Source organism: Sciurus vulgaris (genome assembly GCF_902686455.1).
Source record: "Sciurus vulgaris genome assembly, chromosome: 13".
Classification (NCBI taxonomy): domain Eukaryota; kingdom Metazoa; phylum Chordata; class Mammalia; order Rodentia; family Sciuridae; genus Sciurus; species Sciurus vulgaris.
In genome coordinates this window covers 62,482,640-62,504,963 of record NC_136474.1, presented here as the reverse complement: position 1 = coordinate 62,504,963, position 22,324 = coordinate 62,482,640, and the positions used below count along the sequence as shown (strand labels likewise).

Below are 22,324 nucleotides of genomic sequence, written 5' to 3'. Positions count from 1 at the left end.
GATGTAAGCTCCCTTGCCTGTGATTCTTCCCACAGATAATAGAAAATAAATTGCAATTAGATTTTGGTAATTGTATATAATTAACTCAAAATGAGCTGTTAATTATAAAAAAATATGTTTTTCACTTTCTCATTATCTCATTTATTTTAGTTCCAAATTCTTAATGCTTCACTTGAGTAAGTTTAATATTTTAAATATACAGAGTATTTTTTATACTAGGATAATTTAAATTTCTAAATAAACAAATTCTAGTTTAAAATTAAATTTTATCTAGGGAGTTCTATTAAAGTCAAAGAGCTTGCAAGGTAGAGAGAAGGTCATTCTCATAACAATTCTTGATTATATGTTCTACAATCAGCAGGCATTCTAGCTGAATATTCTACGAAGGCTGCTGCAGGCAGTACAGTATTCTCCCTGACCTCTCCCGACCTTTTCCTGGGGTAAGTGGAGACAACATCATTGCCATAATCAACTGAATCAAGGAGATGCTGAATTTGTCTTTGCCTCTTTTAATCTCACATTATATTAAATAATTTATGAGGCAGAGAATTCTTGGCTTTCCAATGACTGCCAGACATTAGAAGCAGTTGCAAGAGTTTCTTCAAATTCTTATAATGTATAACAACATTTTGAAAGGTCTACAGTTCTATCAGAGGCATATTAAGAAAGGTATTTTTGAAGCAATGTACAATTATTTAAATTTAGAGTACACATACCCAGATGCCTGGAAACCTTGCATCATGTTCAACCCTTCAACTGGAGCACAAATTTCCAAAGCATTCATCATCCCTATCTGACCAGCAGTGATGAAAACTTTTATAAATGGCCAGTGGGAGTATAAATTGCTATATTCTTTTGGAAAAGAAAATTAATATGGTCTATTGTAATTTATAATTATAAATTTTACCAAAATAGTCTTTGTAAAAATAATCTGACCTAGCAATACTATTTTTGTGAATTTCTCCTAAAAAAGAAACAAAAGTACCAGAACACAAAAATATATGTATAATCATACTTTTATAACACTGTGTGTAGTATTAAAGAACATCAAAGAACTCAAAAGTTCAGCAATATGAAACATGGCTGGAAAAGTTATGGTGCATATATAAACCATGAACTCTCAGGCATTTATAATAAATAATGAGAGCATTTCTATTAAGTTTTCTATAGCTACTACAACAAATTACCTCAGCTTGATAGGCTTAAACAACATGAATGTATTATTTCACAGTTTTGTAAGTGGGAAGTCTGACACAGGTCTCACTGAAAGAACTGGCCTAACATTCAGATGTTGGAAGGGACATCTTCCTTTTTGGAAGCCCTAGAGGATAAATTGTTTCCTTGCTCATTTGGGTTGTTGGCAGATTTCAGTTCCTTGCAGTTGAAGAACTAAGATCCCCTGTGGTTGCCGCTGAAGACTGTCAGTCTTCCACTTGCATTCCTTGGTCTGTGACTTCATTCCTCCATCTTCAAAGTCAGCAACAGCAGTCTGGGTCACTTTCATGCTTCTAATTTCTCTTCCTCTTCACGTGTCTCTGACCCAGCAGGTGACATGTCTCCACTCTTTTTTTTCCTTTTCCTCTTTTGGTGCTGGCTGTAAGTTTCCCTATTTTTAAGCACTTGTATGATTAGACTGGACCCACTCAAGAGAATCCAGTATTATCACCCCACGTCAAAGTCCATCCCCTCAATCACATCTGCCTTTAAAGTCTATTTGCTGCTGGGCATGGTGGCACATGCCTGTAATCCCAGTGGCTAGGGAGGCTGAGGCAGAAGGATCTCAAGTTCAAAGTCAGCCTCAGTAACATAGCAAGGCCCTAAGCAATTTAGTGAGAACCTATCTCAAAAAAGAAAGATAAAAAGGGCTGGAATGTCCCTTAGTGGTTCATCACCCCTGGGTTCAATCCCTGTTACCAAAATAATAAATAACATAAAAAATAAAGCAATAAAGTCCCTTTGCCATGTAATGTAACATATTCAAGGGTACCAGGGATTAGTGCCTGGATACCTTTGAGGGACAATTATTCTGCTTACTTCAGCTCTGTACCTAAAGACTTGATAATTCTAAAATAGCATTCAGGGAAACAATATGATATGTTCAGAATGATATCCAGTGTACACAGATGTATGTATTTGTGCACATAAAGAAAGGTTTAGAAGGTGTTATACTTTGGATGTAAGGTGTCCCCCAAAAGCTCACATGTGAGACAATGCAGGAAGGTTCAGAGGAGAAATGATGGGGTTGTAAGAGTCTTAACTCAAACGGTGAATTAATCCTGATGGGAATTGAAGAGGTAGGGTGTGGCTGGAGGAGATGGGAGCTGGGGCATGGCTATGGGGTATATATTTTGCATCTGGAGAGTGGGAGTCTCTCTCTGCTTGCCCATGATTTGAGCTGCTTGTCTCTGCCGTACTCTTCTGTCATGGTGTTCTGCCTCACCTCGAGCCCCGGGGAATGGAGCTAGCCTTCTATAAACCAAGACCCCTAACACTGTGAGCCTCAAATAAACTCTTCCTACTCTATAATTGTGCTGGTCGGGTTCTTCAGTCACAGCAGTGAAATAGCAGACTAAAACAGAAGGATACGCATAAGGGAACTAATACTAATTTAACCAAGATGGTCACATAGGGAATGGAAGATGGAATGAAAGATGAATGAGATTTTCTTGATAGGCCTTTAAATGTGTTACTTTTTATACGAGAAATATTTACTTTTAAATTTTACAAAGTTTAGGTAAAATATTTTAAGATGAATCATAAAACAAAATGTATAATATAAACACATAATACATAGTTATAAATAAGTAAGACCTACTAGTTATATACTAAGATAACTCTAGATATTATGAATATACTTTTCTTTTCTTTTGGTTTATCAGCATTTTTTTTTTATATTGTAAGCAAGCAAGAAAGTAAATAAGTAAAGATATAAACACAAACAGCATTAATAAGAAAAATATTTTAAATTAAAAACAAATATAATAAAAAGTTTGAAGATTTCAACTAAAGAAATGCAATGCCCTTACATAAAAACTGTGGACATAATCAAGAAATGAAAATTTTGCAAAGTAGAAGAAAGGGTTAAAAAAAGACATAGAAAATTTTTCATCATAATTGAATACTGGGAAACTGAGAATTAAATTCTATTTTCCACTTATAAAATTGCCAAATGTTGTTTAATTATTCAGATCACTATTGGCTAGCCAAGTTACCTCTGTTCCCTTCTAAAACTGCTTAAAAATAACAGTAAAAGAAAATGACATGAAATCTATGTGGCTGCAGAAAAATGGAAGTCACAAAATTTCAAAAGCCTGGACAGCAGATGGATGAGTTGAAACTCAATTAGCCAACTAGAAAAGTTAAAACACAAGTATCTGCTAGTTGTGATGTAGGAACAGGTAAACTGAAACATGCCAGTCAATGGCTCAAAGGCTCAGACCTAATAGGAGGGAGTGAATTCACAGCTGGTTGAAAAATCTGCACAGAGGTAAAAAGCAAAGATGCCCTCTCCTCTATCTGTCCCCATCTGGTGGTAAATGATTGGAGACTGAAAATACAGTTGAGGGCAGAAATTCCATACAGTTAAAAAGGTGATTAGGTAAAAGCCTATAGATTAATGAGGGATGGATCTCTTTCTTCTTCCACTGGGCTCCCACATTGGTAGCTATTGTGGTATGGATACTAAATGTCCCCCAAAGGCCCATATATTAAAGGCTTGGTTGCTAGCCTGGGTGCTACTGGGAGGCAGCAGAACCTTTAGAAGGTGGGGCCTAGTGGAAGAAAGTTAGGTGACCTGGGGGTATGCATGTGGAGGGAATGTTGGGACCTCAGTTCCCTTCCCCTCCTCTCCTCTACCCTCTCCTCTCTTCTGTCTCTGTTTCTTAAAACTTTTCTTCCTTTTAAGTGTTATTTTCTCAAGTATTTTCAGTAATGAAAATCTGACTAACATGGAAGTCAAGTTTATATAATGCTCTCATTCCTTCTTCCCACCCGGGCATACAATTTATCTGCAGAACTGGCCACCCAAGAGAAGAGACCTATGGACAGTAACAGGTAGGGGTCTCCAGGTTTCTACCTCATCATAATGAAATCCATTAGTTGAAAAAGCCTGCTTATATATTCTTAGAACTTTCAATAGCTTTTTACTGTTTTGCTCATAAGTACAAATGAATCATCAGACATTTGTGGGCAAAAGAAAACTGAACTTGGTGAAAACAGAAAGAATGCACTAAAAACAGAAGAAACCTCAAAACCTAATACAAATATCCTCAGAGGTAAGAAAAAAATATCATATACAGAACAACAATGGAACATTCATAGAGTAAGGTGTCCTTGGAAGATAATCAATAATAAAATTCAACAGAAGCACTGAAAGATAAAGTTCAGGAAATCTTAGAAACTAGGAAAAAAGACAAATATAAAAAGTGAAAAAAATAAAATTCTGAGAGATTCAACATCTGAATGTGATGAGTTCTGGAAAGAAGCATTATAAAAAGCGAGATAGGAGAGATTGACAAACAAAATTTCCCTAAACTGAGGGAAGTTGCCTCACTGAGTGAAAAAGGCCCAATTAATGCACAGCAGCGTTACATTTTTTAGAGGAATTCAGATCTGAATAGCAGAGCACAGATCACACACACACACACACACACACACACACACACACACAGATCAAAAATCAAGTTGCATCAAAATTTTAATGGCAATGCTAGAAATAGAAGATAATGGAAGACACCTTTAATTCATTCTGAGGAAAAATAATTACCAACTCAGAATTCTATAAAGAGCTACACTATAAATTAAACATGAAGACTAAAGATATTTCTTAGAGATGTGATATCTCAAAAATTATTGCCTCTGTACTCCTTTTCAGTAAGCTATTAAAGGACATGCTTCAGTAATATAAAGAAGTATTAACAAAAAAGAAGATAATGTGCAATCTAGGAAAAAGAAAATATAATATGGAAAAACAAAGAAAATTTCCAGGATGATAGATAAGGAAATTTCAGAATGAAATCATTAGACAGCAAGCCTAGAAAATAATCATCTATTTTTGATTAGTGCTTTATAATTATATATAATAGTGAAATTCATTGTTACATATCTATACATGCATATAATATAACAAAATACAATTTGATCACCTTAGTTCCCAAGTCCCTTACTTTTCCCTCTCCTCTCGTCCCCTGGTCCCTTCCTCTTTCTATTCTACAGGTCTCCCCTTCTATGATCATGCAATCCCCCTACTCTTTTTTTCCCACTAGCTTCCACATATGAGAAAAAACATACTATCCTTGATTTTCTGAGTTTGTCTTATTTGGCTTAAGGAAGGCTATCTTAAAAAAAAGATGAAAAAAAAAGATGAAGGGGGAAAAAGCAAAATATTAAAGAAATGAAAAGATATGATAGAATAATTGATGAAACTGAATATATTAAGAGATTTATACTTTGTGTGAGAATGACTAGACATGAGAATGTATGTGTTAAAAGGCCAGAAATTTTTTTCTGTTTTATAACTATTTTCTCCAAGTCTAGAACATGGTGGGATACTTTATAAATATTTGAGTGAATAAATAAATGAATGAATTCATATAAAATGAAATAAGGCATTTTTGTTTTATTAAAAATTTAACAAAATTGAAAAACATTGTATATGTTCATGATATACGATATAATATTTTGATATATGTGTACATTGTGAAATTATTAAATCAAGCTATTTAATGTATCCATAACCTCACATACTTATTTTAGGTGAGAACACTTAAGAGCTACTCTCAGCAATTTTCAACAATACAATACATTGTTAGCTATGATCATGCTGTACAGACCTCCAGAACTTCTTCATCCTAGCTAAATGAAAGTTGGTACTCTGATCAACACCTCCCTACTCCCCCAACCCTCTTGGCTCCTTTTGCAATCACCACTCTACAGTTTACTTCTATGAATTTGACTTCTTTATTTTTTGGTTCCAGAGAATGAACCCAGGGGTACTTAAGGACTGAGCCACATCCTGAGCCCTTTTAAAATTTTTAATTTTGAGACAGGGTCTTACTAAGTTGCTTAGGGCCTCACGAAGTTACAGAGGCTGGCTTTGAACTTGTGATTCTCCTGCCTCAGCCTCTGGAGCTTCTGGGATTACAAGTATGTGCCACCATGCCTGGCTGAATTTGACTTTAGATTCCACATCTAAATGAAATCATGTAATATTTGCTTTTCTGTGCTAAATAAGACATTTTTAAACTCTAGAGAAAGTAATTTATCATATAGAAATTAAATGTAATATTTGTAAAACACAAGGTTTAGCTGTGCATAAAATATTTAGTCTTAAAACTATTTTGATATAGACATATTGAGAGGACAGATGAAAGGAAACAGTGTATTTGGACATGTTATTAAAGAGAGGGGGAGAAGGAAGAAAGGACACAGGGAGAGAGGTTCCAGAGGGAAGGAAGAAAAAAGGAAGAAAAGGAGAAAGTAAACGGTTATTGATGAGAACCAAATTGTCTTCCATAGCAGAAAGTCAATACTTAATGACCATGTAAGTTGTTATTCAGAAATATGAATACAAATACTAGAAGTACAAGTAATAGAGGTAACATCTAAAATAGTCAAAACCGTTTGTTGAAAGAGGATATCAGGAAGATGCCAAAACAGAACTTCCAAGTGCTTGTTTTTCACTGTAGAAACAATCAATGTGAACAACTCTCTAGACATAAAAACTTCACAAGAGCTAAGGAAAAGAGGTGAGAGAGCATAGCAGCTCTTTGTACTACAAAAAGGAAGAAGAGGGCAAGGAAGGACAGTTTTATATTACTGATACCAGCCCTCCTCTAACTCCAGGCAGCACAGTGCGGGTGGAGAGACCTTCCATGAGGAAGAAGAGAGAAGTGAGCATCAGGCTTTGCCCTTGGTCCCAAAACCAAGCCTGCCTCCGTAAAACCCAGTGTTAGGCAGAAAGATGCTCAAGGCCTCAGACACCAGGCAGCAAGGTATTCCCTGGCACCAGGTAGGATCTCTCTGCCTTAGACTCCAGGCCTGCTTGGCAAATTTGAATTTCTTCCTTAGACCCACTTCACCACCAGCCCACCTCAATGGCCCCCAGGCTGTGGGTGAGTCCCAGTGACAGGCTGTTCCCTAGCAACCTTTAGCTAGGGGCTGCCCCAGTGCCAGGCCAGCCTCTCCAGACTCAGGCTCACACAGTTAGCACTATGCTGGACCAACTGGTCTCAGGTTTTAGGCCTGCCTAGCACCTAGACAACATCTGTGAATCTAGCCTCTACACTGGCCCCAGCAGCTATAGTCTCCAGGCCTGCCCTCTAGTGGACAACTCCTGTGGTCCCAGGATTCAGCCCAGTCCATGCCAAGCCACTCCTATGGCTCTACCCTCCTGGCTGGCCTCTGTGGCTGAGTTTGAGTTCAATAAAGTTAACTGCCTGATATCACAAAAAAGTCAACACTGTTCAGGGGAATATAACAAAATTTCAGAGTCATTCACAATGACTATAATAAATTCAAAATTACTAGACATATAGAAAACTAGGAACATATGATCAATACTCAAGGGAAAAGTTAGACAACATAAACCAGAAGATGACTCAAGTGTTAAAATTAATGGACAAGCACTTCAAAGGAATTATAATCATACTCAGGAAAATAAGAAAAAAATATGCTTGTGATGAATAAATTATGAAATCTTAACCGAGAAATAAAATTATAACAAAAGTCCAAATAAAAATTCCAGGAGTGAAATATATAACCAAAACTTAAAAAAAAAAAAAAAAACCCTATAATGTTTATCAACAGATTGAAAGTAACAGAAAAACAGAAAAATTTGAGGATAAATCAATAAGAATTACCCAATATGAAGAACAACAACAACCAAAAAAGATTTTTAAAAGTTAGCAGAGTTATCAGGGATCTGTGAGATAATATCTACAGGTTTATTATACATGTAACTGGAATACTAAAAGGAAAGAAGAAAGAATAGAGAGAGGAAAAAAGAAAGAAAAAACAATGGCCAAAATACCTAAAATTTCATAAAGTAAGAATTCTTAAATGTTGCCTTGAGGGTATAAAAGGAATTAACATTTATAGAAAATAATTTGGCAATATGAATCTAGAATCTTACATATATTCATATAAGTTTAAACTAGTAATTCCACTATACCAAGGACATAGGCAGAGACAAGGTAAAAAATTCATTTAGAGAAACACTCATCAAAGAATAATTTATAACAGCAAAATTCTGTATTATTGAATATTAGGTTAATAGATAAATACTGGGCATAGCTGCCACACATTAAATATTTGTTTAATGAACTAATATATTTTCACAAAGTATTTAATGAGATCAAAATGGTGGAATGAGACAGACATCATTACCCTACGTACATGTATGTTACACATATGGTATGAATCTACATTGTGCACAACCATAGAAATGAAATGATGTACCCCATTTGTGTATAATGAATCAAAATACAGTTTGTAAAAGAATAAAATAAAATAAATATATATATGAAAAAGGTAAATAAAATTATATACAAATATAATCCCTTTTACTTAATATGGAATATAAATCATATAAAGAAAAATAGGAAAGAGTGCTCAAAGAAGTATATCTGCAACATAGGATTATGAATTGCTTTTTATTTTCTTCACACTTTTCTGTATTTTTCAAAAAATCTTATGACAATTATTCATATGGTCAGAAAGTAGTAAAAATGAATACACAGCTACAACTTGATGCCAAATATATTCTAAATATCTATGCTCTTAATGTTTTTTGCCTCTCCCAGCTCTTTTTACCTTGGTCCAGGGTCACTCCCGTTCATATGGAGATTGAGCTCTCGGGGTTTAGTAAACTCTTTGTCAGCAACCAGTTTTGTAGACTTAAATACAGCTTGAGTTCTTAACCTGCAAAAATAAATTTAGAGAATTTCTAATCCTGAGGAGCCTGATTAGCTGACTGATAATCCCTAGAAAACTATGTTCTTCCAGCTCGATCTGCTGCTTCCCAACACCTTTGTCAAAAATAAATGGGTAGGCTGGGGGTGTAGCTCAAGCAGGTGCATAGCACATGCGAGGCCCTGGGTTCAATTCCCCCACACCAAAAAGAAACAAACAAACAAATGAGTAATTACTAAACACAAATTGATTTATGGGACTTTGAGGGTTTTTTTTTTAATTTATAAGAGAGTTGTTCAGAATAAAATTCAAACACTCAAAATTATAGATATGTTCAAAGTACTCTGAATCTATTCTCTAGAAATTTAAATCTTCCCTCTATTCATTGTTTAGTGTATTTTGGTCACTAATGTCTAAACAGGAATTCTAGTAACAGTTAAGTATCACTGACCCTGTCCGATATTATGTGGGAGGTGTCCACTTCTAAGAGTCACATTTCAAAGAGCTGGGGCTACAGCACACTGACCAAATGTTTCCTCTGGGCCACAGACAAATAAGAATTGCACCAAAACCCCACTCTCACAAGAACTGAGAAGGCAAGGCTGTTGAAATCAGCACAAGTCTTCTACCAGGTGTTTGGAAGTCAATGACTAGTACAAATATGTGGCATTTACTACCCAATTCTCTGCTTTGTAGAAATGTTTTCTGGATCTTTCTTAACTATGAAATTGAACCATGAAGAGGTAAAAACATCCTATGGCGTCATCATTTTCAAAAAATTCTTGTAATAGTAACTATCTATATACAAGAATATACAAAGAGATTATAGAGATTAATTACCCTTAGGAACTTACTATTTAATTGAGACTAATTTTGGTAGTGACACACAAGTAGGTTGGTTAAATGCAACTGTAAAATGTTAAAAATCAGGCAATTATGAGACCAGAGTGAAAAAAATAATAGCAATAGTAGCAGTCAGAGCAACATCGGAAGCAGCAGTAGAAATAATGATAATGTCATGTGAGACACCACTGAAGGAATGCACTTTACATATACTATTGCACTGATCCTTACAACCACTCTATGAAGTAATTATTTTTACTCTATGTTTTCACAGATGGCTTAAATAAGGCAGACAGATAACTCATCCAAGGTGACACATTTTAAAATGGTAAAGTCAGTATTTTAATCTTAAGTAGAGAGTACATATACTAGGATATTGTAACAGTGAGAAAAAAATGATACATATTGATTTTTTGTGATATTGGGGATTGAGCACACATATCCCACCACAGCACTCTACCACAGAGCAACATCCCCAGAAGGTTTTCTTTTTCTTTTTTTTGAGACAGGGTATTGCTAAATTGCCCTGGCTGGCCTTGAACTTGTGATCCTCCTGCCTCAGCTTCCTGAGAAGTTGAGATTATAAATGTGCACTACAGTGTCTGGCTAAATATTTATAATTAGCCTTCATTTTTATTCCTCATACATACATACATTCCTCATACATGATTATTAATCAGAGTTTAAATAAATGTTAATGTCATGCTTAAATGTTATTCCAAAAAGACAGGTTCATCCCCAAATTCTGAACTACTGTTAAGAATTCTATGCTACTCACTTGATAGTAATTATAGATTGCTTCCCAATATGACTCCCAAGCATCCAGAGCACCATAAACAATGCATGTGCATAGTAAGTATTAATTTAGTAATGTAATTGAAGCAAGGTTCTTTCATCATTTAGATTAGAAATTCAGTAATAATATATAAAAATTCAAATTATGTAAAAATTAGAGAGTAAGATTATATTTACTATACTGAGAGTCAAGACCAGGTCTTGTTGATTTGATACTCCTCTGATATAGTTTTGTACAGAGTAGGGGGCTTAAAGAAGGGGAATTAAAATGAATTACAGAACTATATTACATATCAAACAATAATGGGCTAATTTTGTGTAAGTTCAATAACTTAGGTAAGAAAGAAATTAGTCCTAAAAATTTTAAGTAGAGAGGTTTGTGCTGCAATGAATAGAAAGGGAGTAGACAAATGGAAAAGTAGAGGGAAGAAGATGTTTAAGTCAGGAGAAAAGGTATGGCTTGAGGAAGAAATGTGAATGTATGTTGGGAACAGTTGCAAGGAAACACAACTTACCTTCAGAAAAAATTTCTCAGGAAAAGTAGTGCAAATGGGTAGAGAGGTGATACAGATTATAAAAAGCTTTGCACACTAGGTTGAATATGCATAATCCAGTAGGAAATTATTATGGGTTTTTAAAATTCAGAAATGGCACGATAAAGGCAATGTCTTAGGTGAATTCATTTGAGATAGATATTCTTAGTATAGGATACTAATGTGCAGAAAGTTGAATTTCAGATAAATCATAAGTGATAAAATTACATAAATCTAAAAAGTAGGCCAGAGAGTAGGGCAACTTTCAGCCTAGAAATATGAACTATGATACTGATTAGTTAAATGGATAAATTTAGGCTCCTAGTTCTACGTTGTATCTGCTAAATAAGGTAGATCAGCTTACTTTTCAGGCAAAAGTTAAGTAGGAGAAAAAGAAATGGAAGCCATGGGATTAAACATGCTCCGAGCTTCTGTTTATCTGGGCATCTCACTTTTTTTAACTTCTTGATGGGAAGAATTTTGTTTTAGGACTCTAGCTTTAAAGGATAAATGAAATGGCAGAACTCTGATGGTCAAGACTCAAAAAGTAACAAAGACTTTAAAAGATGACCAAGGCCCCAGAAACCAGCCTGATCAGTTCTACTGATGGCCAGTATTACAAATGCTGTCTGATGGTTTATAAATATTTAGATCACAAGAGCTACACAAGAAGATTGATGCCCTAAAGGAAAACACTGGGGGTTTCCTAAAGCTGGAAAGAAAATAATGCCTTCCAATGATAATTCCTACCCATCTAGGAAAATGCACGAAAGTCAAATGACAACCATTTCAAAGAGGGGAACTCAGCAGCACATAAGACAAACATAGCCAAAAAGGAATTTAGCATAATGTGATCTGGACCCAAGGAGGAACTTGAACCAACTCAGTTGAGTTGTTTTCCAGAGAAGTAACAAAATTCAAGGTTAAGGACAGAAAATAGGCATTCTCCTCTCATTATGAAATGTATACTGTTTATTTTGTGTGTGGGGGCTTTGAGGGGGGATTGAACCCAGGGTCACATGACCACTGAACCACATCCACAGTCCTGTTTCCTATTTTATTTAAAGACAGGGTCTCACTGAGTTGCTTGTGCCTCGCTGCTGCTAAGGCTGGCTTTGAACTCTAAATTCTCCTGCCTCAGCCTCTGGAGCCACTGGGATTATAGGTGTGCCTCATGAGACTTATATTGTAGACCTTCCTGATAATTTTGCTTTGCAAACATTTTGTTCACTTGACAAAAGTCTAATTTTTGAATAGAAAATAACAAAATATAATTGATGAAATCTGAGTCACATGAGTTAGATAAATGAAATTAGAAGAAAATTAGAAATTATTTGACCCACTGAATGCACTGAACGTTTACATATTTATTGTTTCGACTTATTAAAATCTCTAGGGGGGTTTTCAAGATGGCGGCCTAGAGGGTGGCTGCATTTCATGTTGCTCCAGGACTCAGGATTCAAAAGAGGAGATATCGAGACGCTTGGGACCAACTCAAAGCAGCTGGGTGACTCTCACCCCCTGGGGAGGCATCCCGGATGGGACGGTGGTCCCGGAACGCAGGGAACTTTGTGAAGTAGAACTGCCGGCGAGACGCCCCTCCCCCCGCTGGAGCAGTGAACTCGGACAGCTGGGAGCGCCGTAAAGGAGGCCGCTCGGCACAGCGCTGGGACTCGGAGCAACCACTGGGGCTCCGGCGGCTGCCCAGGGGAAGAGTGGCGAGGAGAGCTGTGTGGACTCAGGACACCGGGGCCTGCCCTGAGGAGGAGGAGGAGGAACGTGGCCACTTGGATTCGGAGTGACTGCACCAGAGCTACAGGCAGTTGCCAGAGGAGAAGCCGCGCGGCGAGCTCTTTGGACTCAGAACGACGCTTCTAAACCCCGGGGCCTGCCCTGAGGACGAGGAGGAGGAAGAGGAGCGCGGCCGCTTGGATTCGGGGTGACTACACCAGAGCTACAGGTGGTTGCCAGAGAAGGGGCTGCGTGGCGAGCTGTTTGGACTCAGACCACTTCTGAACCCCGGGGCCTGCCCTGAGGACGAGGAGGAGGAGGAGGAGGAGCGGGGTGGGTCCTTTGGACTCGCAGTGACTGCATTAGCGCTCCAGGCGGCTGCTCAGAGGAGAAGGCGAGTGGTGAGTTGTTTGGACTTAAAGTGACAGCTCCTGAACACAGGGGGGCTGCCTGGAGGAGAAGCGTGGTGGGACGCTTGGTCTTGAGTGGCCGCACCAGAGCTCCGGGCGGTTGCCCAGAGGACCCATGCTGCAGGTCACGTGGACTCAGAGCCACTCAGAGCGACCGCTCCTGAACACCCCGGGGGTTATCTGGAGAAGGAGGAGGAACGGGGAGGGTCACTTCGACTCGGAGTGATTGATTGCCCAGGGCTACGGGTGGTTGGTGGAGGTGGAGGCACGCAGTGAGTTTCTTGGACTGCTAGTGACCCCACCGGAATACTGGGCGGCTGTCTGGAGGAAGAGGCGTGTGGCGGGTCTCTGGGATTCAGAGCGATTGTACAGGGCCCCAGGTGGCTGCTCAGAGGAGGGGCCACATAGCCAGGCGATTAGGTGCAGAGCAGGGTCCCAGGATCTAGGAGGCTTCTTGGTGGAAGAGCCGCACAGAGACAGGCTTAGGGCGGAGCGAAGGTTCCAGGCCTGCGGGCAGATTCTCTGAGGAAGGGCAGCCTAAGGAGAGTCATCTGCAAAGGGTGAGGCTCCCAGGCTCAGGAGGTAGGGCCGGGCCCCTGGGAACTTTGCAGAGGAAGGCAGCCCAGCCCAGGCGGTAGCTGTAAATTGAGGGGAACCTCTAGGAGGGAACTGACCAGCGAGACCTCCCCACCGGGTGAGTCTTCCCTGCTGGGTGAGGTTTCCCCACAAGGACGGTAAAACCAGAGACTCAGGCCCAAACAGGCCTTGCCTCAGCCCACAGCCTAGGTCCCCTTTGGATGACCATTGGTCAACAAGTGGAGGCACCTCTGCCCACTAGCAGGGATTATACCCCACCTGAAGGCCACCACTCCTAGAGAGGCAGCTTCCTTGTGGAGCACCACATTATCAACTTCCTCCAAGACTTCAGCCTACTGAAGGCTAAGGGGGGATATATAAATAGAAATCTTCAGGGACATTGTAAGTCAATAGAGGAAATCTGCAATATCTCAGCGGTCCTCTGATACCTGAACAATATGAGAAAACAAGGAAAGAAAATGCTGCAAACAAATCTAGATGTTACATCAATAAAACCCAGTGACAGCATGGCAGAAGAAATGACAGAAAAGGAGTTCAGAATGTACATAATTAAAATGATCAGAGAAGCAAATGATGAGATGAAAGAGCAAATGCAAACACTGAATGATGAGATGAAAGAGCAAATGCAAGCATTGATTGATCGCACCAATCGACAGTTAAAAGAGCAAATACAAGAAGCAAAAGATCATTTCAATAAAGAGTTAGAGATATTGAAAAAAAACCAAACAGAAATCCTTGACATGAAGGAAACAATAAACCAAATTAAGAACTCCATAGAAAGCATATCCAATAGGATAGAACACCTGGAAGACAGAACCTCAGACATTGAAGACAAAATATTTAACCTTGAAAACAAAGTTGAACAAACAGAGAAGATGGTAAGAAATCATGAACAGAATCTACAAGAACTATGGGATATCATGAAAAGGCCAAATTTAAGAATTATTGGGATTGAGGAAGGCCTAGAGAAATAAGCCAAAGGAATGAACAATTTATTCAATGAAATAATATCAGAAAATTTCCCAAATCTGAAGAATGAAATGGAAAATCAAGTTCAAGAGGCTTATAGGACTCCAAATACACAAAATTACAACAGACCCACACCAAGGCACATTATAATGAAAATACCTAACATACAAAATAAAGACAGAATTTTAAAGGCTGTGAGAGAAAAGAACCAAATTACATTCAGGGGGAAACCAATACGCATATCAGCAGATTTTTCAATCCAGACCCTAAAAGCTAGAAGGTCCTGGAACAACATTTTTCAAGCCCTGAAAGAAAATGGATGCCAACCAAGAATCTTATACCCAGCAAAACTTACCTTCAAATTTGACGATGAAATAAAATCCTTCCATGATAAACAAAAGCTAAAAGAATTTTCAAAAAGAAAGCCAGCATTACAGAACATTCTTAGCAAAATATTCCATGAGGAAGAGATGAAAAACAAAGAAGCAAATCAGCAAAGGGAGGAATTATCCTAAAGGAATTGTCAAATAAAGGAGGAAACAAGTTGTGTCAAACAAATAAATAAATAAAATTTAAAAAATGAACCAAATGACCGGGAAACGAAATCATATCTCAATAATAACCCTACCCTGAATGTTAATGGCCTGAATTCATCAATCAAAAGACATAGACTGGCAGACTAGATTAAAAAGAAAGATCCAACCATATGTTGCCTGCAAGAGATTCACCTCATAGAAAAAGATACCCATAGACTAAAGGTGAAAGGATGGGGAAAAACATACCATGCACATGGACTCAGCAAAAAAGCTGGAGTATCCATCCTCATTTCAGACAATGTGGACTTCAAGCCAAAGTTAGTCAGAAGGGATAAAGAAGGTCATTTCATACTGCTTAAGGGAAGCATCAATCAGCAAGATATAACAATCATAAACATCTATGCCCCAAACAGTGGCTCATCCATGTATGTCAAACAAATCCTTCTCAATTTCAGAAACCAAATAGACCATAACACAATAATACTAGGTGATTTTAACACGCCTCTCTCACCACTGGACAGATCTTCCAGACAAAAATTGAACAAAGAAACCATAGATCTCAATAACACAATCAATAATTTAGACTTAACGGACATTTATAGAATATACCATCCAACCAAGAGCGAATACACTTTCTTCTCAGCAGCACATGGATCCTTCTCGAAAATAGACCATATATTATGCCACAAAGCTAATGTTAGCAAATACAAGAAGATAGAGACACTACCATGTATTCTATCAGATCATAATGGATTGAAGTTAGAAATAAATGAAAGAGTAAAACACAGAAACTATTCCAACATCTGGAGATTAAACAATATGCTATTATATGATGAATGGATAACAGAAGATATTAGGAAGGAAATTAAAAAATTCTTAGAGATAAATGAGAACAAAGAAACATCATATCAAAATCTCTGGGACACTATCAAAGCAGTACTTAGAGGGAAATTTATTTCATAGAGTGCATTTAATAAAAGAAGTAAAACTCAACAAACAAACGACCTAACACTACAGCTCAAAGCCCTGGAAAAAGAGGAACAGAACAGCACCAAAAGTAGTAGAAGACAGGAAATAGTTAAACTCAGAGCTGAAATCAATGAAATTGAAACAAAAGAAACAATACAAAAAATTGACAAAATAAATAGTTGGTTCTTCGAAAAAATAAACAAAATTGATAAACCTTTAGCCACACTAACAAAGAGAAGACGAAAGAAAACCCAAATCACTAAAATTCGGAATGAACAAGGAAATATCACAACAGACAGGATTGAAATACAAAACATAATTAGAAGCTATTTTGAAAATCTATACTCCAACAAAATGGAAAATTTTGAAGGCATCAACAGGTTTCTAGAGACATATGAATTGCCTAAACTGAAGGAGGAGGACATAAACAATTTAAATAGACCAATTTCAAGTACTGAAATAGAAGAAGTCATCAAAAGCCTACCAACAAAGAAAAGTCCGGGATCAGAAGGGTTCTCAGCCGAGTTCTACAAAACCTTTAAAGAAGAGCTCATTCCAATACTTCTCAAAGTATGCCATAAAATAGAAGAGGAGGGAACCCTCCCAAACTCATTCTATGAAGCCAATATCACACTGATACCTAAACCAGACAGAGACTCATCAAGGAAAGAAAATTTCAGACCAAAATCCTTAATGAACATCGATGCAAAAATTCTCAACAAAATTTTAGCAAATCGCATACAAAAACATATTAAAAAGATAGTGCACCATGATCAAGTTGGTTTCATCCCAGGGATGCAAGGTTGGTTCAACATCAGGAAATCAATAAACGTAATTCACCACATTAATAGACTTAAAGTGAAGAATCACATGATTATTTCAATAGATGCAGAAAAAGCATTTGATAAAATACAGCACCCCTTCATGCTCAAAACACTAGAAAAAATAGGGATAGTGGGAACATTCCTTAACATTGTAAAGGCCATTTATGCTAAGCCCATGGCTAATATCATTCTAAATGGTGAAAAACTGAAAGCATTCCCCCTAAAAAAGGGAACAAGGCAGGGATGCCCTCTTTCACCACTTCTATTCAACATCGTTCTTGAGACTCTGGCCAGAGCAATTAGACAAACCAAAGAGATTAAAGGGATACGAATTGGAAAAGAGGAACTCAAACTATCCCTGTTCGCTGATGACATGATTATATATTTAGAGGAACCTGGAAATTCCACCAGAAAACTCTTAGAACTCATAAGTGAATTCAGTAAAGTAGCAGGTTACAAGATCAATGCCCATAAATCCAACGCATTTTTATACATAAGTGATGAATCTTCAGAAAGAGAAATTAGGAAAACTACCCCATTCACAATAGCCTCGAAAAAAATAAAATACTTGGGAATCAATCTCACAAAAGAGGTGAAAGACCGCTACAATGAGAATTATACAACACTAAAGAAAGAAATTAAAGAACACCTTAGAAGATGGAAAGATCTTCCATGTTCTTGGATAGGAAGAATTAATATTGTCAAAATGGCCATACTACCTAAAGTGCTATACAAATTCAATGCAATTCCAATTAAAATCCCAATGATGTACCTTACAGAAATAGAGCAAGCAATTATGAAATTCATCTGGAAGAATAAGAAACCCAAAATAGCTAAAGCAATCCTTAGCAGGAAGAGTGAAACAGGGGGTATTGCAATACCAGATCTTCAACTCTACTACAAAGCAATAGTAACAAAAACGGCATGGTATTGGTACCAAAATAGAAAGGTAGATCAATGGTATAGAATAGAGGACACGGACACAAACCCAAATAAATACAATTTTCTCATACTAGACAAAGGTGCCAAAAATATGCAATGGAGAAAAGATAGCCTCTTCAACAAATGGTGCTGGGAGAATTGGAAATCCATATGCAACAGAATGAAACTAAACCCATATCTCTCACCATGCACGAAACTAAACTCAAAATGGATTAAGGACCTCGGAATCAGACCAGAGACCCTGCAGTGTATAGAAGAAAAAGTAGGTCCAAATCTTCACCTTGTTGGTCTAGGATCAGACTTCCTTAACAGGACTCCCATAGCACAAGAAATAAAAGCTAGAATCAACCACTGGGATAGATTCAAACTAAAAAGCTTTCTCTCAGCAAAGGAAACTATCAGCAATGCGAAGAAAGAGCCTACAGAGTGGGAGAATATCTTTGCCAATCATACTTCAGATAGAGCACTAATCTCCAGAATCTAAAAAGAACTCAAAAAACTCTACTCCAAGAATTCAAATAATCCAGTCGACAAATGGGCTAAGGAAATGAATAGACACTTCACAGAAGAAGATCTACAAGCAATCAACAAACATATGGAAAAATGTTCAACATCTCTAGTAATAAGAGAAATGCAAATCAAAACCACCCTAAGATTCCATCTCACCCCAATTAGAATGGCGATTATCAAGAATACGAGCAACAACAGGTGTTGGCGAGGATGTGGGGAGAAAGGTACACTCATACATTGCTGGTGGGGCTGCAAATTAGTGCAGCCACTCTGGAAAGCAGTGTGGAGATTCCTTAGAAAACTTGGAATGGACCCGCCATTTGACCCAGCTATCCCACTCCTTGGCCTATACCCAAAGGACTTAAAATCAGCATACTACAGAGACACAGCCACATCAATGATCATAGCTGCTCAGTTCACAATAGCCAGACTGTGGAACCAACCTAGATGCCCTTCAATTGATGAGTGGATAAAGAAACTGTGGTATACATATATACTATGGAATATTACTCAGCCATAAAGAATGATAAAATTATGGCATTTGCAGGCAAATGGATGAAATTGGAGAATATCATGCTAAGTGAGATAGGCCAATCTCAAAAAGCCAAAGGACGAATGATATCGCTGATAAGTGGAGGATGACACATAATGGGGGGGAGGGAAGGGTTAGTGTTAGGGTTAGAGTTAGGGTTAGGGAGGGGGGCAAGTACGGAGGAAGGAAGTACCGTATAGAGGGTAAAGAGGGGTGGGGGGAAGGGAAAAAATAACAGAATGAATCAAACAACATTACTCTATGTAAATTTATGATTACACAAATGGTATGCCTTTACGCCATGTACAGAGAAACAACATGTATCCCATTTGTTTACAATAAAAATAAATAAATAAATAAAGTGGAAGGGGTCGGGCTGTGAAAAAAAAAAAAAATCTCTAGGGAATTTCAGGTCTGGAACAGATGAAGTAAATATACATCTCCCTACTCCTACAACTAAAACTCCCAGATATCATATTGAAACAAACCTAATAAGACTTGAAAAGGTAGGCAGAAAAAGTAGACCAGGCCTACAGGAACAAGGTGAAATTTCTAGGGATTTCTCTTTGCCTCATATACCTTGGATATTAGAAAAGTTGTCGACCCAGAAACTGGAAAGGCCTGGCCTCTCTCTCCAAAGAATCAGACTCAGGAAAGGGGTAGTCTACAAGACAGAAAACTTCAAAACAATAAGTACCCTACTCTAGTCAAAACATCATGGGAAAAACTGTAGCCGCTTCCCTTATTTCACCAACAAAGGCCAAGTCAGAGGCTATTTTCCATTGTCCACTGGCTCTTACAAGGCATCCAACTCCTTTGCTAAAATGAAGATCTGAGTAAAACCCAGAATTTCATACCATAAGCTTGAAAGGTTCAGGATGCAACTGAAAATCACTCAACATACCAAGAATGAAGAAAATCTCAACCTGAGTAAGAAAAGACAACCAATAGAAGCCAACATCAAGATGACAAATGTTGGAATTATCTAATATTAAAACATACACAATAAAAATGTTTCAAAAAACACTTCTAACACTTCTGAACATGCTTGAAACAATGAAACAAAACAAAACAAAACAAAAACACCCAGAAAAATCTCTGAACAGAAATATAAGACATAATGGGAAAAAAAAAAACATATCACTCTGCTGGATATTGTAAACAAGCAGGGGTTTGACTTTAAGCCAAAGTTAATCAGAAGGGACAAATTAATAACATTAATTTCATGTTAGGTGAAATAAACCAATACCCATTTTGTTGTCACACAATAGGAAATAACAATTATAAATACTTATGCCCCAAACATTGAAGCATCTCTGTGTACTTCAAACAACCCTTCTCCATAACAAAAATCAGAAACCACAACACAATAACACTGGGTCGCTTTAACATGCCTCTCATATCACTAGGTAGATCTTCTAAACAAAAACTTAAAAAGAAGCTACAGAACTAATATATAAAAAATACAAAATTAATAATTTAAACTTAATAGACCTATATAGAGTATTTCATCCATTAATATATTAATATAATATTAATATTACAATAACACAGCCACATCAATGTTTACAGCAGCTCAACTCACAACAGCTAAACTATGGAACCAACCTAGGTGCCCTCCAACAAAAAGGATAAAGAAAATGTGGTATATAAATACTATGGAATATTATTCAGTCTTAAAAAAGAATGAAATTATGGCATTTGCTAGTAAATGGATGGAGGATATCATGTTAAGTGAAATAAACCGAGGTTTTCAAGATGGCGGCCTAGAGGGTGGCTGCATTTCATGTTGCTCCAGGACTCAGGATTCAAAAGAGGAGAAATTGAGAGACTTGGGACCAACTCAAAGCAGCCAGGTGAGACTCTCCCATTGGGGAGGCGTCCCGGATGGGGCGGTAGTCCCAGAAGGCAGGGAACTTTGTGAAGTAGAGCTGCCGGCGAGACGCCCCTCCCCCCACTGGAGCAGTGAACTCGGACAGCTGGGAGCATCGGAGAGGAGGCCCCTCAGCACAGCGCTGGGACTTGGAGCCACCGCTGGGGCTCCGGAGGCTGCCTAGGGGAGGAGCGGCGAGGAGAGCTGTGTGGACTCAGGACACCGGGGCCTGCCCTGAGGAGGAGGAGGAGGATCGTGGCCGCTTGGATTCGGAGTAACTACACCAGAGCTACAGGCAGTTGCCAGAGGAGAAGCTGCACAGCGAGCTGTTTGGACTTAGAGCGACTGCTTCTGAACACCGGGGCCTGCCCTGAGGACGAGGAGGAGGAGGAGCGCGGCCGCTTGGATTCGGAGTGACTGCACCAGAGCTACAGAAAATTGCCAGAGGAGGGGCTGCGTGGCGAGCTGTTTGGACTCAGACCACTTCTGAACACCGGAGCCTGCCCGGAGGAGTGGGAGGAGAAGGAGGAGGAGCGTGGCAGGGCGTTTGGACTCGCAGTAATTGCATTGGAGCTCCAGGCGGCTGCTCAGAGGAGGAGGCGAGTGGTGAGTTGTTTGGACTTAAAGCGACCGCTCCTGAACACAGGGGGGCTGCCTGGAGGAGAAGCGCGGTGGGTCACTTTCTCCAGTGGCCGCACCAGAGCTCCGGGCGGCTGCCCAGAGGACGTGTGCAGCGGGTCACGAGGATTCAGAACCACTCAGAGTGACCGCTCCTGAACACTCGGGGGGTTAACTGGAGGAGGAGGAGGAACAGGGAGGGTCATTTTGACTCGGAGATATTGATTGCCCCGGGTGGTCGGTGGGAGGAGGAGGCACGCAGTGAGTTGCCTGGACTCCTAGTGACCGCAACGGAATACTGGGCAGCTGTCTGGAGGAAGAGGCGTGTGGCGGGTCTCTGGGACTCAGAGCGATTGTACAGGGCCCCAGGTGGCTGCTCAGAGGAGGGGCCGCATAGCCAGGCGATTAGGTGCAGAGCAGGGTCCCGGGATCTAGGAGGCTTCTTGGTGGAAGAGCTGCACAGAGACAGGCTTAAGGGCGGAGCGAAGGTTCCATGACTGCGGGCAGATTCTCTGAGGAGGGGCAGCCTAAGGAGATTCATCTGCGAAGGGTGAGGCTCCCAGGCTCAGGAGGTAGGGCCGGGCCCCTGGGAACTTTGCAGAGGAAGGCAGCCCAGCTCAGGCAGTAGCTGTAAATTGAGGGGAACCTCTAGGAGGGAACTGACCAGCGAGACCTCCCCACCGGGTGAGTCTTCCCTGCTGGGTGAGGTTTCCCCACAAGGACGGTAAAACC

The 22,324-nt window shown here is 39.0% G+C and overlaps 1 protein-coding gene across 7 annotated transcripts in view; it reads right to left on the bottom strand.

Moving 5' to 3' along the window:
- KIAA1328 overlaps positions 1-22,324 on the bottom strand; it is a 301,449-nt gene that overhangs the window by 118,010 nt on the left and 161,115 nt on the right. For 6 of the 7 annotated variants that reach the window (XM_079108525.1, XM_079108527.1, XM_079108531.1 and 3 more), the window contains one exon: positions 8,812-8,919. The exons of the other annotated variant lie outside the window; for it this stretch is intronic. In XM_079108525.1, the coding sequence (XP_078964651.1) occupies positions 8,812-8,919 (108 nt within the window). The remainder of the gene's footprint in view (positions 1-8,811; positions 8,920-22,324) is intronic. 7 annotated transcript variants of the gene reach the window in all.